The 16,235-nt window shown below is 34.7% G+C and overlaps 3 protein-coding genes across 7 annotated transcripts; 2 read left to right on the forward strand and 1 right to left on the reverse strand.

Annotated features, from left to right (window-relative positions):
• Positions 1–113: 113 nt before the first annotated feature.
• LOC125211675 (chloroplast processing peptidase-like) lies at positions 114–3,085 on the forward strand. The gene is made up of 5 exons (XM_048111569.1): positions 114–699; positions 1,542–1,679; positions 2,302–2,388; positions 2,693–2,760; positions 2,841–3,085. Exons 1-5 carry the CDS (start codon positions 280–282, stop codon positions 2,971–2,973), a joined length of 846 nt encoding a protein of 281 aa, XP_047967526.1. The 5' UTR covers positions 114–279; the 3' UTR covers positions 2,974–3,085.
• Positions 3,086–6,555: 3,470 nt separating this feature from the next.
• On the reverse strand, positions 6,556–14,358 carry LOC125213765. 5 transcript variants are annotated; one of them, XR_007175014.1, is made up of 8 exons: positions 14,202–14,358; positions 13,717–13,834; positions 9,817–11,169; positions 9,672–9,740; positions 9,400–9,598; positions 9,203–9,297; positions 8,760–8,811; positions 6,556–6,897 (listed from the first exon to the last, which is right to left on the reverse strand). XR_007175014.1 is itself a non-coding variant. In XM_048114493.1 (7 exons), the coding sequence occupies exons 2-6, from the start codon at positions 13,717–13,719 to the stop codon at positions 9,227–9,229; spliced, it is 1,695 nt and encodes a 564-aa protein (XP_047970450.1). In that variant the 5' UTR covers positions 13,720–13,834; positions 14,202–14,358; the 3' UTR covers positions 8,545–8,811; positions 9,203–9,226. The 5 variants fall into 5 exon arrangements, 3 of the variants coding, with proteins under 3 accessions (XP_047970450.1, XP_047970449.1, XP_047970452.1); XR_007175013.1 differs by lacking the exon at positions 6,556–6,897 and adding an exon at positions 8,545–8,684; XM_048114493.1 differs by lacking the exon at positions 6,556–6,897 and having other exon boundaries at positions 8,545–8,811.
• Positions 6,617–8,614, forward strand: LOC125213766 (WAT1-related protein At2g39510-like). Its single transcript, XM_048114496.1, has 7 exons — positions 6,617–6,865; positions 6,967–7,029; positions 7,315–7,431; positions 7,510–7,750; positions 7,828–7,989; positions 8,090–8,241; positions 8,328–8,614. Exons 1-7 carry the CDS (start codon positions 6,678–6,680, stop codon positions 8,497–8,499), a joined length of 1,095 nt encoding a protein of 364 aa, XP_047970453.1. The 5' UTR covers positions 6,617–6,677; the 3' UTR covers positions 8,500–8,614.
• Positions 14,359–16,235: the final 1,877 nt, after the last annotated feature.

A 16,235-nucleotide genomic window follows, 5' to 3' on the forward strand; every position in this document is an offset into this window, starting at 1 on the left:
AAAATTGATCAAAATACATCCATCATTATAATCTTTTAGATGAAAGAATAATCAAGCCAAGCCCTTCATCTCACAAAATTTCTTAAAACCCAAAAAAAAAAAACAGTTATTTACAGTTTAGAGCTGCTGAATTCCAAAAAGATGAGTTTTTTATAGTGATTGAAATCTCAAATACCTATATTGGAATTTGGATAGTAGTAGCTTGCAACTCAGCCAAGTCAATTTCTTCTGCTTTCAATTAATTTGAGAGAAAGAGAGAGAGGGGAAAATCAAATTCAGATGATGAGTTTGCAGCTTGGGCTAATCCCCCAACTCTCTTTCCAGAGAACCCTAACCTCACCATTTTCGACCACCCAAACTTCAATTAAACTCCCCAGCTGCCCATCTCCCAACCCTAAAAGACTTCGCTTGCAGCCCCTTCGTTGTAATGCCTCCAATAAGGACACTGCCAAAACTACGCCTGAGACTGGGAGCAGCGGTGGAGGCGGCGACGTCGGCAATGGAGATGATGACGGAACAGGAGAGAGTGGTAGTCTCTTGGCAGAATGGCTGAATTTCAGCGCAGACGACTTCAAAACGGTTGTTGCGGTGGTCGCTATATCGCTGGCCTTCAGATCGTTTGTGGCTGAGCCTCGATATATTCCTTCCTTGTCTATGTATCCTACATTTGATGTTGGAGATAGACTTGTAGCTGAAAAGGTATAATTCTTCACAAGTTTCGTTAAATTTAAATAGTATTATTGTTGTTCGTGATTACTACTCAGCTATAGCTTCAAATTTGATCTGCCTTGTTCATGTTAAAAGAGCATTTTTACCATTGCACAAACACAGAAAAGAAGAGAAGCATGATGACGGAAATAGTGGAGAATTTGTAGTTCTGCTATCACTTATCTTGCAATCTATGACTCATACTGTTAAAATTTCAAATTTTACTCGCTTAAATAATGTAGAAATAAGAGGAAGTTTTCAACATTGAGGCAATCTTTGTTTTCTGCATCTTGTTTTTGTGTCTGAGTACTAGGACTAATGTGAATCTTCAAGATTTTCCAAAAGTTTGGGGTCTTACAGGTTACATTCTGTAGTTAAAATATGTGTATCTATAGGATTAGGCTAGTTCTAAACTCCTAATGCTGTACAATCAAAGTTTGTAGGCTAGTCCCATATCACTTATCCTTCAATGTTGATAAAAAATTTCAGATGATCAAATTATATAGCTATTGTATTCTAGTGTATAAAAGAGTTCTTTTCAGTCTTGTGCATTGCCGATAGTTAGTTTCTGCCTCTGTATCATGTTTTTGCCTTGTGTCATTTACTTGATTCATCCCTCTAGAATGTAGTGTACTACCATGAAATCTTCCTGTCCAAAAAATGCTTTTTCATACATTATACTTGGACTGGTGCACATCATCAGTTGTGCACTAATGAGGCCCTCTGGGTTTAAGGGTTTAAGGTCTCTGATGGAACCACTTCCTTGACTCTATATTTGCATTCCACCGCAGAGCCCCCTTTTCTATTAGTACTTAGCTATTCTCCATTTTCAGGTGTCATATTATTTTCGAAAACCCTGTCCAAATGATATTGTAATTTTTAAAAGCCCACCCGTGCTGCAAGAAGTTGGCTACACAGATGATGATGTTTTTATCAAGCGGATAGTTGCAAAAGAAGGTGATACTGTTGAGGTGAGACTTGAAAATGTCCTCGTTTTTGTTAAGGATTTAAGTTCTGGTTGCTGGAATCCCTAATAACGTAATTTGAATTATCTGCTAAATTAGTAGAGCATTGCTAAAATTCCTGAATTTATTTGCTTGGATAAAACCATGTAATTCTGCTCCATATGATTATCTTAAACATGAGAATCTATATAGACTGGTGTTGTAAAATCAAACTTGAGCTTGTTGGTTGCTTGATTGTGCACATTGGGAATGTTAAAAGAGAATATTCTATTGATATAGTTAAATTGCTCTGCTGAGTGCTGACAATGGAATCTTAATACACCAAATGGATAAGGCATAATATTGTCGTCAATTTATTCTATTAAACCTTTAGGAATCATCACTAGAGGATGGACATGATCTCCATTTGCTATTAGTTTCCAGATGTTAGTTTGATGTTACAATTCTATAGAGAAACCTTATTGCATGAAATCATAATACTACTTTAAAATCTATTGTCTTCGTTTAACATTCTTATCTTGTTGCTGCAAACTCAATGATTTGACAATCAGTGGTGATATAATCTCTTGGCATACAGTGTATTTCCTATTCCATTTAGGAAGCTTTTCATGTGTATTTTCTAATGCAGGTTCATGATGGGAAATTGATTGTCAATGGAGTTGTCCGAAATGAAGACTATATTCTTGAAGCACCAAAATATGAAATGACACAAACGGTATATGTTTGGTTTCACATATTTAACTGTTTCCTGTCAACCTCATTCGCTATTGAAACCAGCCAAATAAATAAATATGCTGTTTACTTAACGAGTTAATTAGTCCAATCTTTGAAGGCGTTTATGTTCAATTAAGTCAAGAAGTGGCAATATGAGGTTGTTTGTGCCGAGTATGTATACCATTAGGAATATGACATTAGGACACTTAAAACTGAAACATTTACAGAATTTGTTGTTTAGAACTTTGACCTGCATAGTTTATTCCTAAGTGTACTTGGTCTAATATAAATATAATTCCGTGCAGCGTGTACCGGAGAACTCAGTTTTTGTTATGGGCGATAATCGCAATAATAGCTATGACTCACATGTCTGGTAATAGTTTCTTGCATTCAAACGTTGAGATGAAGATACTTGCTCAGTTAAAATTTTCTTATGAATGAATGCTTTCTCAGGGGCCCCCTTCCTTCAAAGAATATAATCGGAAGATCTGTGTTCCGGTACTGGCCTCCTACTAGAGCCGGTGGCACGATATCTCCGGAGGGCTGTGCCATTGACAGGAAGGATACTAGTGTAGCTAGTCAATAAAAGTGCAATTCTAAGATTTCTTTAATTAGATATTGGTGAAACAAATTCTTGTCTCAAAAGAGACCTCCATTCATTCTGTTTTATCTGAAAAAAGGTAGGCCTAAGTTTTGTACACCTGATTGCAATGTGCAACCACTCTATTTGTAGATTAATATATTCGAATATGTATCATACTAATTGAAATTTTAATTAAGACCTAATTAGTTCTAATTAATCCAGCCAACCATATTTAAAGAGTGACTGCTCAGTACAGCTTAATGCACCATACTTGTATTAAAAACAAAACAAGCTCAAAATGTGGAACTACCTATCTATCTCAAAAGCAACATAAAAATGTTCCGAAATTCATGATATAAAACAACAAACTAACTTTTTTAGAAAAGAACAACAAACTAATAACTAGAGCTGCCCAGGGTTTACCGAATCGGCGGTTAAAATCGAAACCGTAACCGGCGGTTACGGTTCCGAACCGAAACCGCGAAAAATATGCCGAACCGAAACCGTGAATTTTAGAACCGTGGTTCGGTTCAGGTTCCAAATTTTTCGAACCGAAACCGCGACCGAACCGCCGGTTCCGGGCGGTTTCACGGTTCCGAACCGCCAACGCAATGATAAATTTAAACATAGTTAATCCTTATATTAAAACTATACTCAATTAAATAAAACATTGCTGAATGATCCGGTTTATGAGTTTTATACTCTTATATAAATAACTTTCATTTTTAGATTTGGTAATATCCGTAGAAACAATAATGTGGGACAAAATTTTGTAGCAAAAATAACTTTATAATACTATTTGGTAAAATTGGATGGTAAAAACATAAGATAAAAGATAATAAAATAAAAATAACTAAATTACAAGATGAAGTCTATGTTGTATGGTTTATGGTAATAACTTTATAATACTATTTCCGATTTTATTAATTAACACATTTTTTTACGTATGGAATCTATGGAGTATGTATAATTATTAATAAATATTTACCCAACATTTTAAAATAAACTTAGAAGAATTGATTACTTTAAATAAAGTATAATAAATGGTTAATGTTGTAGTCTTCAAAATTGATTAGTTGAGTCTTCAAAATTGATTGGTTGACGGTGGGCGATGGCTGCACTATTCAAAATTGATTGCATAAAACACCATTTCTTTTATTTTTATTTATTTATTTATTCTTAAATGTTGATTTTAAATTCAAATTGGATCTCATTTCTCTCTATTTTTATTTATATTAAATACTTCTCTCTATCCTTACTTACACTCACCTCATTTTAGTGTTAACAACTCAATTTAAACTATCCATTTCCTTGTTCCAATTTATTTTATAATTTCAAACTATATGGCAAAAAAAATTAACGGAAAAAACCGCGAAACCGAACCTAAACCGCTACGAACCGTCCAAAAACCGGCGGTTCCGAACCGAAACCGAAACCGCCGGTTTTCGAACCGAAACCGAAACCGTGAAACAGCCTCACGGTTCGGTTCCGGTTCCATATTTCCCAAAACCGGAACCGGCGGTTCCGAACCGAAACCGCCGGTTCATGAACCGTGGGCAGGTCTACTAATAACATTAGTTCTTTTATTTATATAAATGTTGATGTACACATTGAAAATTAAAACCATGTTGTAATCTAGTCACTTCCAATAGTATACATGTCTCTCAACAAGAAGAGAAATACACTAGAAAAAGTTTTCCATTCTAACAAAGTTCATTGGAGATCCGAACAAACACATCATTTCTGAATTATGACTTTTGTATGTGTCAAATTAAGTTACTTTACCATATTTTTATTTAGGTCCCAACTAAATTGGCAATCATGTTTGGCATTGGCACCTGTTAACACATAGTACTAAACTTGTTCGAGATTCTTTGATTCATTTTTAGTTATATTTAATTTGTATGGGAATAATTGCGTGAGATGGCTGCACCAAAGTTTTTGCTTTAAGAAATTGATTATGTAAGTATATATTACAAAAGTAAATTAGTAAGTATAAAATTGTATACTACAACACTTATAATACGTAATGAATTTGAAACAAGTATAAAAGAAATAGTGAGATTAATGACATCAAATTATAAATGCGGTGGGTGGTCAAATTGAAATCATAAGACAGAAAAAATAGGATGGTGAAATGAAAGAGAAATATTTTCATGGGAATAACAAACTAAAGTGGTTATTGATGTTATGTGGTAGTAATAAGTAATAAACGAAGCCTACATGGCTACACATGGAGTTGCTAAAAAATTTGGCTATTGCCACCATCAAAAACCAGAATTCATAGCACCCTTTTTTATTACTAATTTATAGTATATTATACTTAATAATCTATCCATTTATATGATGTATGTAATTTCCACTATTTCGACACCAGCAACACAACAATGGGCTGTGCTACATGTTTGGAAATAATTTCATTAGCTAAGAATGACTACGTGTTTGGCACTAAAACTCTTATACCAAAAAAATTAACCAAATAAAAAACGTCTTGTTGATTGGCTAATTAAACAATGATAATCACTCTTACAACCTATTACGAAACACTTACATCTCTGACTAACAACAGCTAAGATTGAGTATATTTAAAATTTTAAACAAATTGTAACTCCAAATTATAGTAGAGTCGTTTAAAATTTGTCATGACATGAATTAATAATTGTCATAAAAAACGGAATTATATTAATTTGTGTCCAGCTACATCAACTTTGAGTGTTCAACATATGATTTCTATTTTCAGAAAAAATATCTTTCTTGTGTACAACTAATTTTATATTTGGAGATGGCAAATTGATTCGCTTATTTGGACAGATAATTCATAACCACGTAATTAATGGTGCTTCATGCATTATAATTTGCTAGTAGTGAGATCTGATTAGGATGTCATACTTATGTGCACCAGGTTTCAATTATCACTACTCCTATGCTTATTTGGTGGATCTATTTTTCTATGTTTATAGTTATATCTTGATGCAATTAAAAACCAATTAAGCAGTTTTAGAGGGACCAGTCCATACCAATTCTCAGCCTTGAATTTATTTTATAAATATTTTACTACTCCTTTTGCTTAGTTCAAACCAATGTTAGTAGAGTCGTGTTATAGTAATTTATGGTATAATCTCAATGCCATATAAGTAAAAATCTCCCAATAAAACAAAATTAATCTCTTCAAATAATTTTGGGCAATTTTCTAAGAAACTGAACACCCCGTGAAAAGTACCTCATGCGCTAAGTCCCATGTATTTTCTGGTAATATCGACCAAGTCGTGTATACGAGACTAGGACCTTAAATATCGAGAACCGGCCCGTTTAGTAAGTCTTACATAATTGAAATGAAGATTGTATCCTTGTTAAAGGAGGATGGTGCATATATAATCCAAATCTGCAAGAAATTAAAATAATTGAAATGGGATGTATATTCACAATTAAAGCTTCTTTTCACGTTTCACTTATCATGCTTGTTGTAAAAGTATTAGTTTGTCACACTGTTACACATCTAGTAGTGGAATCCATTGATTCAAAGATGTCGTGTTCTTCCATCGCCCCTCTCATTCCCTGACAGGAACCAAACTACAACACACAAACTCCAAACCACAATATGTATATATATACTCATTCATATTCATAAGGTACACACACATTTATACATACATGCATCAATATCATTAAACCTGAGAGTAGTTTACATTAAACACAAACACACACAGATGGATAGTAAATTAGTGAGAAAGCTGAGACCATATTTGGCTGCAATATTGTTGCAGTTTGGGTATGCAGGTTTAGGTATAATAGCAAAGTCAGCTCTGGACAAGGGAATGAGTCATTACACCTTTGCAGTCTACAGAAATATCGCTGCTGCTGTTGTTGTAGCACCTTTTGCCTTTGCCTTCGAGAGGTTCGATTCCCATCTCTCTTCCTCTCCACTCTCTATATTCCGACCAGATGATACATGTATCAGTTGAAGCTTACTATTGAGAGTTTATTTGTTTTAAACAGGAAAATCAGGCCAAGAATGACGCTCTCCATTTTCGTCAAAATATTCCTTCTTGCTCTATTGGAGTAACTACTCTAGCTAGTTCCTTTATGTTAACACTTCCACCGTCCCACAATAAGCGAGATGCTTCTTTTAAGCACTCGTTTTGAGAAAATGATAATTAATAATTAAAGTAAAAAGAGAATAAAGTAAGAAGACAATAATGTAGAGAAACTCTTCTCTATTAAATACTCCATCATTTTCTCAAAACGAGTGTTTAAACGAAGCAACTCGCTTATGGTGGGACTAAGGGAGTATGATGTTTAAGGTTAGCATGTTTTTTATGTAATACTGTACATGTGCAAGTGCAGGCCAGTGATAGATCAAAACTTGTACTACATTGGGCTGAAAATCACAACAGCTACATTTGCAGCGGCTATGTGCAACACTGTTCCAGCCCTCACCTTTCTATTAGCATGGCTCATGAGGTATCAACTTAGAACTAAACAATACTTGCCAACGTAGAATATAAGGTTCATCAACCCATTCCGACATTGTTGGCACAGGCTCGAAAGCGTGAACGTGAGAAGACTGCACAGCCAGGCAAAGATTATGGGAACTATAGTAACTGTAGGTGGAGCAATGATAATGACTATTGTAAAAGGCTCAATTATAGAATTGCCATGGACCAAAGGAAACTCCAATTCCACATCTATTGCTCAAGAAAATGATCCCCAACAGTTTATCAAAGGAGCTATGATGATCGGAGCTGCTTGTCTCTGTTGGTCCTTTTTTTACATTTTACAGGTCTACATAGTTATATTATCAATCATCTTTCTTTTTATTTTAATTCTTTTTTTAATTTTATCTATGTTACATCATAGGCGATCACATTGAAGTCGTACCCGGCTGGACTTTCCCTCACCGGCCTGATATGCATGCTCGGAGCGTTGCAAGGGGCAGTGCTCACTCTCGTGGCCACAAGAGGCAATGCTCAGATCTGGTCTATTGGATGGGACACCACCCTTCTAGCTTCTGTTTACTCTGTAAGAACAATGGATATGCATTTCTCTGCATCTTTTAAAGGAGTAATTCTTTATAATAACTTTTTGACAAGTGTGTGTGTGTGTGTGTGTGTGTGTGCAGGGGCTGATCTGTTCTGGAGTTGGCTACTATGTATCAGGAGTGATCATGAAGGAGAAAGGCCCTGTTTTTGTTACTTCATTCAATCCTCTAAACATGGTGATTGTTGCAGTCATGAGTTCTTTCATCCTCGCAGAGCAGCTCAACGTTGGGAAGTACGTAATTTTGGTATTCCACTTTTACTAGGGTGTTTATCTGGGATATCTAACTTGTATGCTAAAAGAGGGTGATGAAAATGCAGGGTAGCAGGAGCCACGGTGATTGTAATTGGGCTGTATCTCGTTATATGGGGGAAGACACGAGATCAGAGCATATCGACGTATCCTCAGTCGGAGCTTAACCACCAATCTCTCGAGAATCAGACCTCCAACACGATTGTCACCAAGGCAATCTCTGGCGACAATGTTGTTTAAGAGGAACAAGTTTTGTAATAAAATATATATATACTATATATGTAGATTAAGAAAATAAATACACCAGGCTTAATCAAACATTTATGCAGAACGTAACAGCCAGATTTTCCAGCAACAGTTCTAAGATACTAATGTGACAGAAACGAATATGTTGCAGATATCGGCAGAGGTTCTGCCTATGATAGCTTCAAACAGAAAAAACGAGCATAGCATCATTGCACATCTAAACGACACAAAATGCTTAGATAGATAAGCTGTACCTGATGGAGATCAGCCCTTCTGATCTACCCAGTATGCAGATTGTAACAAGAGCTGCATTGAGACAGACATTAATATCTAAACTCAGCAGCAGAAATATCTAAGTAATCCAAATATTAGATTACTATTGCAATCACAATGCAAGCACATGAGGTTATGATCCAACCTGGAGAGAAATGTGATGCAAGTCATCAAAGATGTAACATGGGCACGCAAAATTTTAAGCTAGATGAGCTTAAAGCAGAACAATAGGCATCTAATGATCACTTAAAAGATCTCCCATGAAAGAGGATATGCATTAAATAAAGCTGAACAGTACTGTTAAAAACATGTTACACATCCAAAATACAACATAGATTGACGATCAACAAATCTTATGTTCCAGAGTTGATCGATTCCTACTGTCATTTTGACAAGCTAGGTGGACAACAGTTAATCAACAGACCTTGATAACATGAAAGATAACATATCAGGATGGCGCAACCAAGTCATCCTTCCCATAAATACGTTGAAGTTCTCGGGTTGCAGCTTGATATGATGCTGAAATGAAATTATACAGCTCAATCAGATGAGGTCAGAGGTAAAAATAAAACAGCACTATGACCTATCTAAATCTTGTATAAGTAAATAGATGAGTCTCACCTTTCCAAATATTGAAGTTTTTCAGATTGACTGCAGATCCTGTTACATTTTGTATCACGTCAAAGAGCATTTCCTGAGGGGTGCTCTTCAGTTCTTGAACCACTGCGTAAATTGTTTTCCCGTTCTCAAAGTAAATATGGTTGTTAGGGTGTTTGGTTTTGCAATCAGCATGGCGCTCAAACTCATATGCATTGATGGTCTGCACATCATAAGTTGGGAAACAAAGTTAGCAGTAGGGAAAATTCAGCATATGACCAAGGAAAGATGTTAACCTTGGAAAGCTTGCAATCCTGGCAGCTACACAAGTAACCAGTCCCTTTTACCACTCCTCTAAGATTTTTCTGCAGGGAAAAATGTTTATGGTTAAGATAATGTAACATAGAATAAAATGGAAAAAGAATGATAATCTCTCCTTACCTCTCTTGACCATGAAACATATTTCACTGGAACCCCATCAAGAATGCCAGTGGACAACAAGCTTTTAACATTTGAAGGAAAGTTATTTGACGATCCTTTTTTGGTCTTTTGATCCTTATTCTTAGGCGCACCATCAGGCTGCAAAGAAGATGCCGAGACAGCATTGTCACTTAGCTGATCTGTAGAATCTTTTTGCCCCAGTGCCCCAGAAGACTGAGCAGAGGATTGATTTAGCAAAACATCATAGCTACTTATGAGCCTTCCAGAGTTATCCCTCTCTTCAACATTATTCTGAAAGCCTCCGAAAGATATGGTAGTTTCCTCACCCTTCCTAGAGTGCTCAACCATTGAAAGGATGCTCGAATTTTCTTTATTGTAGAGATCTCCTAAAGCAACAGTTGCATCCTGCTCACCTTGAAAAGCAATATGAGTCTCCCCCTTATTGGGACCTGCAGATATGAAAGTCTCATTTACTTTACTGTAGAAAGGCTCCAATGCAAATAGATTCTCATGGACCCCATTGTATGTAGGACAAACTGATGAAAAATTTCCATTTTCCTTTTCATACTGCTCTCCTAGGGCATTAATGTTGTAATTCCCTCTGTTGAAGGCCTGACCAATAGACAGCACATTGTTATCCATCCCATTGTAGTACTGACTGGAGAGCATAAAATTTCCATCTCTCTTGCTGGAGGAGTTCCCAACTGAAACAAAATTTTTGTCTAGCTTACTGTAAGCAGGATCCACTGAAATAGCATTTCCCAATTCAGTATTATAACTAGGTCCAGTAAACATGTTATTGCTAGTCCTTTGAAATGTGCTTGTCATAGTATCATTCTTCTCACCAAGGGTAAAGGTACTTCCGACAAACTCAGGCAAACAATTCTCTGGTATCCTTACCTCACTGACTTTTACTTTCCTAGGTCCGGAGTTCAGGCACAAAGTGTCATTGACTGCATGAGACATGGTTAAACAAACCGATGAGTCATTTCCAAATTGGTTCCCTGGTTCCTTCCTTTCCATATTCATGGAAGCCGTAACGGGGGGATTATTATTATCAGACAAATTAGAACTCCGCACCGGCTTGGGGGTGAACAGGCTCGGCATTAGACTTTCAGACTGAAAGTGGGAACCATCATGCCAAAAAGAACTTTCCATAACTACAGGTCCTGAAGTTCCTTTAAAAGGCTCTACTGCTTGCTTCTTGCTAACAACTAACTCCTGCTCAGAAGAATCCATAAAATACTGATGAGGACGTTTTTGATCAATTCTTGTTGAAGTTTCATAACAGATCTCCCCATTAGCCACAGAACCAGAGCCATTGGGCAACCAAAAGATGTTGTTCTGAAAAGACTGCCACCACCAAGAGAGACATTTATTTACTAAAAGGTGAAAACTAATAAAAATACCAACCAATTAGAGTAAGAGAGCATTGAATGCCCCAGATACTTTAGGTTTGGAAAATGTTGCTCACATGGGGAAAAAAGTTTCTATATTGTTTGGGATAAGGAATCATCAATTAAACAAATAAATATATGATGCAAAATGCATAGAAACTCACTAATGAGAAACACGTACTATGGTAAGATTGACAAGCAAGGAAGTGATAGTGATCATGGCAGTGACTAATTATTTGTTTCAGTTAGGAGTCGGAGTTTACTTGTTTCAGATTAGAAATCAGGTCCGTTTTGATTGCATAGGCTTTAGAGATTAGGGTTTTATTGTATGTATTTCATCAATAAGCCAATAGCACGTCATTTATCTCAGTCAGTTCTGGACAGTTCTATTCAATTACTTGGATTTCTTTATGTTCTCGTCAGTCATCATCTTTATTCGATAAATTGGTGCGGTGAATGATGGTGATTACACAAACCAATTTGACAGAGTCAAAGCCATGAGAACAGGAAAACAAAAGCTCAAATAATGAATGGAACTGCAAAAGGAATCCTTTAACGAGGCCTGTGGAAAATCCATCAAGAACTCGCCAAGACAAAAGACACGCTACTAGCTCAGTGAGGAACTATAAATAATACTCCAGTAATACCCTAGTCTCTAAAGCCCATGCAAGCAAAATGGACCTGACTCCTAATCTGAAACAAATTAATAATAAATCCCGACTCGAATAAACTCTAACTACTAACTGCAACAATAATTCACTACCGCAACGATCGCTATCATGAAGGTTCTAATATTCTTCATAAATCTAAATGGAAAGAAAGATCGATTCAAAAATCTATACAAATACAACGGAATTTAATGCAAACACGTCTTGTTGACATTAAACTGAATTAAACATAACTGAAGAGAATTGAGGATAACAGTGAATCAGTAATTACAGACAACAGCACAATAGCAATTAGGAAGAAGGGTTTCTGAATATCTCAATAGACACCAAAGTTAAGATGCCTATAATTATAATGGAAATAATTATATTTTGTGAGTGACTAAGAAGAAAGAAAATAAAATGAATAGTGTTTATGGAGCATATTCTCAACGTTGTACAAGCTTCGGGAGAAGACGACATATTTGGCAGAAACATTTTGTTACATACTTACATTACTTATCAGGGATACTTTCTTCAACTGAAATACACTGTTTAACATGTGAACCTACATGAAGCCTGGCATATGGGTCTGTTTAGGAAATTTCAGTAATGATGGAAAGTACGCTCAAGCTGAACACAAAATATCCTATAATGTGAATTTTAAAGGATATGTGCCTGTGTATACTATCTACATGACGGAAACTAAATGCATATGATACACTGCTAAGGTTAGCTTCAATTGATGATGAATACTAGGTAGACCCCTTATAAAAGTACACAAAAATAACTTCAAAGAAAATTTCGTGCTTTCATAAATTGATATTCTTGGTGAGGGAGAAATACATCAAGGACGATGTCTTCCTCACACAATATTTTCTTATTTCGTAGAGCATTACGTAAAATTAAGAAATATGAAAATGATGGCGCCGAGGAGCTATCGTGTAGAGATGTCATTACAATCTTCCCAATTGAGATCATACTAACATATGAGGGGGTAAGATATCTACTAACATAAAAATTTCAAGAAATTCAGCTAAAGGTAGTTTATAACTTTGAGAGTCATTGATATTCAACCCTCATATACCACAGAAATTAGGCAATGTGATAAACCCTTATTCTTTGTGTGTTGCATTTTGTGGATACCATGCATCTTTTTTCATTACTTTTATGTATTGTACACACAACATGAAAACACATGCATATAATATCTGGTTTTTCTGCATTACAGTGCAAAAAAAATATCTAAATCAAGATCATTAGTCATAATCATTGCCCAATCATTAACTTATTCATTCTCTAACACTTGTCTGACCTGGTAGCCACAACGATATAATCTCTACTGGATATTAATAATCTTGGTAACCAGGCAGCAAGTTGATTCAAATTAATAAATAGTTACATCTGGACACCATGAGAAGAAACTATGCCTACTCCCAACATTTCTTGATATCAACCTCTATAAATAAGCAAAAAAACATATATGCTGGACTTTAAGCAGATCTACACCTATGTAAGAATATATCCACATTCCACACATACACAACAGGAAGTAGGTCCTATCAGTGTATCAACTACTCAAGCAAGACTTTCATCATCATATCAAAGTCAATCATTGACTAAGAAACATGTTACAAGAACAAACTCTTTTAAGCATTTTAAAATTCATTTATCCAAAAATGAAAGCATACATTGATAGGTTGCAATAGCAGGGGTTTATAAAATCACGATTAACAGCATTTAAGACAATGAGGCACCCCAAACGATATGCATACAACACAAGAACAGTCAGCCACTAAAATAAACCCTTCAACAATTAAACCAAATTTAATTTCAACTGAGCAAATATAGAGTTTTACCATCTAGAACCTTCCGTCTAAAATTGCAAAATCTCAGGTCATAGAAGAACTCCCATTTCAAAAGCAAAAAATCAGACTGAATTCATCATCGCGCCTAATTTCTTCTGTGACTGGCTGGCTGCCCATGCAATAAAAAGACAATTGTCAACAGATTATCAGAAAATAACATGAATTAAAAACCAAAACATTCCTGCATTCCATCGAAATTAACATCTATTCAACCAAGCAAATAAAATAGATTAACTCAGTCTCAACCAACACAATGCTCATAAACCCCTAAAAACATCAAACATTTACACAAAAACAAAACATACTAATAAACATTGAAATGATTCACATACAATGAATGAACAATGAGACTGAGAATCACAAAAAATTGATCAAAATGGAGTTCATAACCCTAAAAAAGAACTAAAAGTCACGAGCAACAACAAGAGTACTAGTATTAAATATCAAATCACTTTTTGCTCTAGCAATCGTACTACCTTTTTCTGAAACTGATCTCCACTGATCGGCGGCCAGATTTTCCGTCCACGCCAAGTCGGAGAAGAAAAGAAACGTTTTTGGGTTTTTTTTAAAAATTAGATATTAAATTCTCACAAAAAAAAGTGCGAAAAGAAACACAGTGTGCTCAGAGAAATTGAGCGAGGCTTTAAACTGAGACGATGGTTCATCTGCGACGCGGACTACCATAGGCACCCCCTAGATTTTCCCGCCACGTGGCGCAGAGCGAAATCGCGCTCACTATTTCAAGCCGGGGAATAATCAGCTGCGGGCGCAGCGTAATATAACCAATCTTATTGGGCCACAGATTTCTGTAGTAGCTGTCCGCGTCCAAAACAAGTCCAAAAACTATTCCAAGGATTATAGTAAATCAATTATTTATAGCTAAATTAATTACTTAATGTAAATTATATTGATAGATATATCATATATGGACTATGGTGTATATAAAAAATCCGAAAATCATGGCCTAAAGGCTAAACTAGGTTTTCTCCCAGAACAAATACCAAATATGACAATATGTAATTTAGTAAATTAGTTACTTATAGCCAAATTAATTACTTTTATAGTAATAAACTATATCGATTTATATAAGTGTTCATTAATCTATAGATAAATATTAATAGTATAGACATAATTTGGTAAACATTTTACAAAATTAGACATACTCTTTTTGACTCATATTACTTGAGGTGTTTTAAAAAAAAAAAAGAATTTGGTTATATTTTATGAGTCAAATATAAATAAAATAAGTAGATGAGATAATGAAAGAGGAAAAATATAAAAAGTAATAAGAGAGAATAATAAATGATATTATATGTTTTGTTCTTTTATGATCCAATAGAATAGTCCGAAATAAAATATAACTCAAGTAATTTAGGATAAATATACTAATAATGAAGATGGATGGTTTTTTAAATTATGTGTGCATCTATTAAACAATCCGTGTAGAATCCATATTATATATATAGCATTATTTTAAAACAATATCAGATAATCTAACAATTTATAGGTTAAAACAAAATCCGTGTAGATTTTCCAATGATTAGATTGTTCATCAGACTCTAATAATTTGTGTTGTTATGAAACAAAATTCGGACTCATCAAATTAAAAAAAAAAAAAAACTTAATGTACGATTTGAAAAAATGAATTAATTTAAAACCGAAATATAGATATCGCTTCAATGATTTAATGACAATTAGCCCAATACAAAAGGAGTATGACAACATAGGATGAGACTGGTAGTAGTTGTAATTGGTAATGTGATTTTATCTCTAATAAATCATAAATAAATTTTAATTAGATTAAGTATTACAAACATCAGATAAGAACGACATTAATGATTTTTAAAACGAGATGCAGTAAGATTTGAAGACTGACATAAATGTAATTTCATTTTTCCGCAACTAAATGTAAGATTTGAAGAATTGCCTTCATTCTCTTTTGGTATAAAATACTATACCTAACAAATGCAGCCAGGTTAACTGTGAGTTATGCCTAGGAACATGAGTACCAGGTTTGCTTATTCAATTTTTGCAACAATTATTAACAGTAGTTTAGCCTTTTAGTTAATTGTTGTAACTGTTATCTCTAATAAATCATAAATAAATTTTAATTAGATTAAGTATTACAAACATCAGATAAGAACGACATTAATGATTTTTAAAACGAGATGCAGTAAGATTTGAAGACTGACATAAATGTAATTTCATTTTTCCGCAACTAAATGTAAGATTTGAAGAATTGCCTTCATTCTCTTTTGGTATAAAATACTATACCTAACAAATGCAGCCAGGTTAACTGTGAGTTATGCCTAGGAACATGAGTACCAGGTTTGCTTATTCAATTTTTGCAACAATTATTAACAGTAGTTTAGCCTTTTAGTTAATTGTTGTAACTGGTACTACTCATTTTCTTTAATAATTTACTTTTTTATGTTGTAACTGTTTTTAGCATTATAGAGACTAAAAATATGCAACAATTATTAAAGTAGCTTAGGCCCACTAGTATCAAA

This window comes from Salvia hispanica, chromosome 3 (genome assembly GCF_023119035.1).
Source record: "Salvia hispanica cultivar TCC Black 2014 chromosome 3, UniMelb_Shisp_WGS_1.0, whole genome shotgun sequence".
In the NCBI taxonomy this organism is placed as follows: domain Eukaryota; kingdom Viridiplantae; phylum Streptophyta; class Magnoliopsida; order Lamiales; family Lamiaceae; genus Salvia; species Salvia hispanica.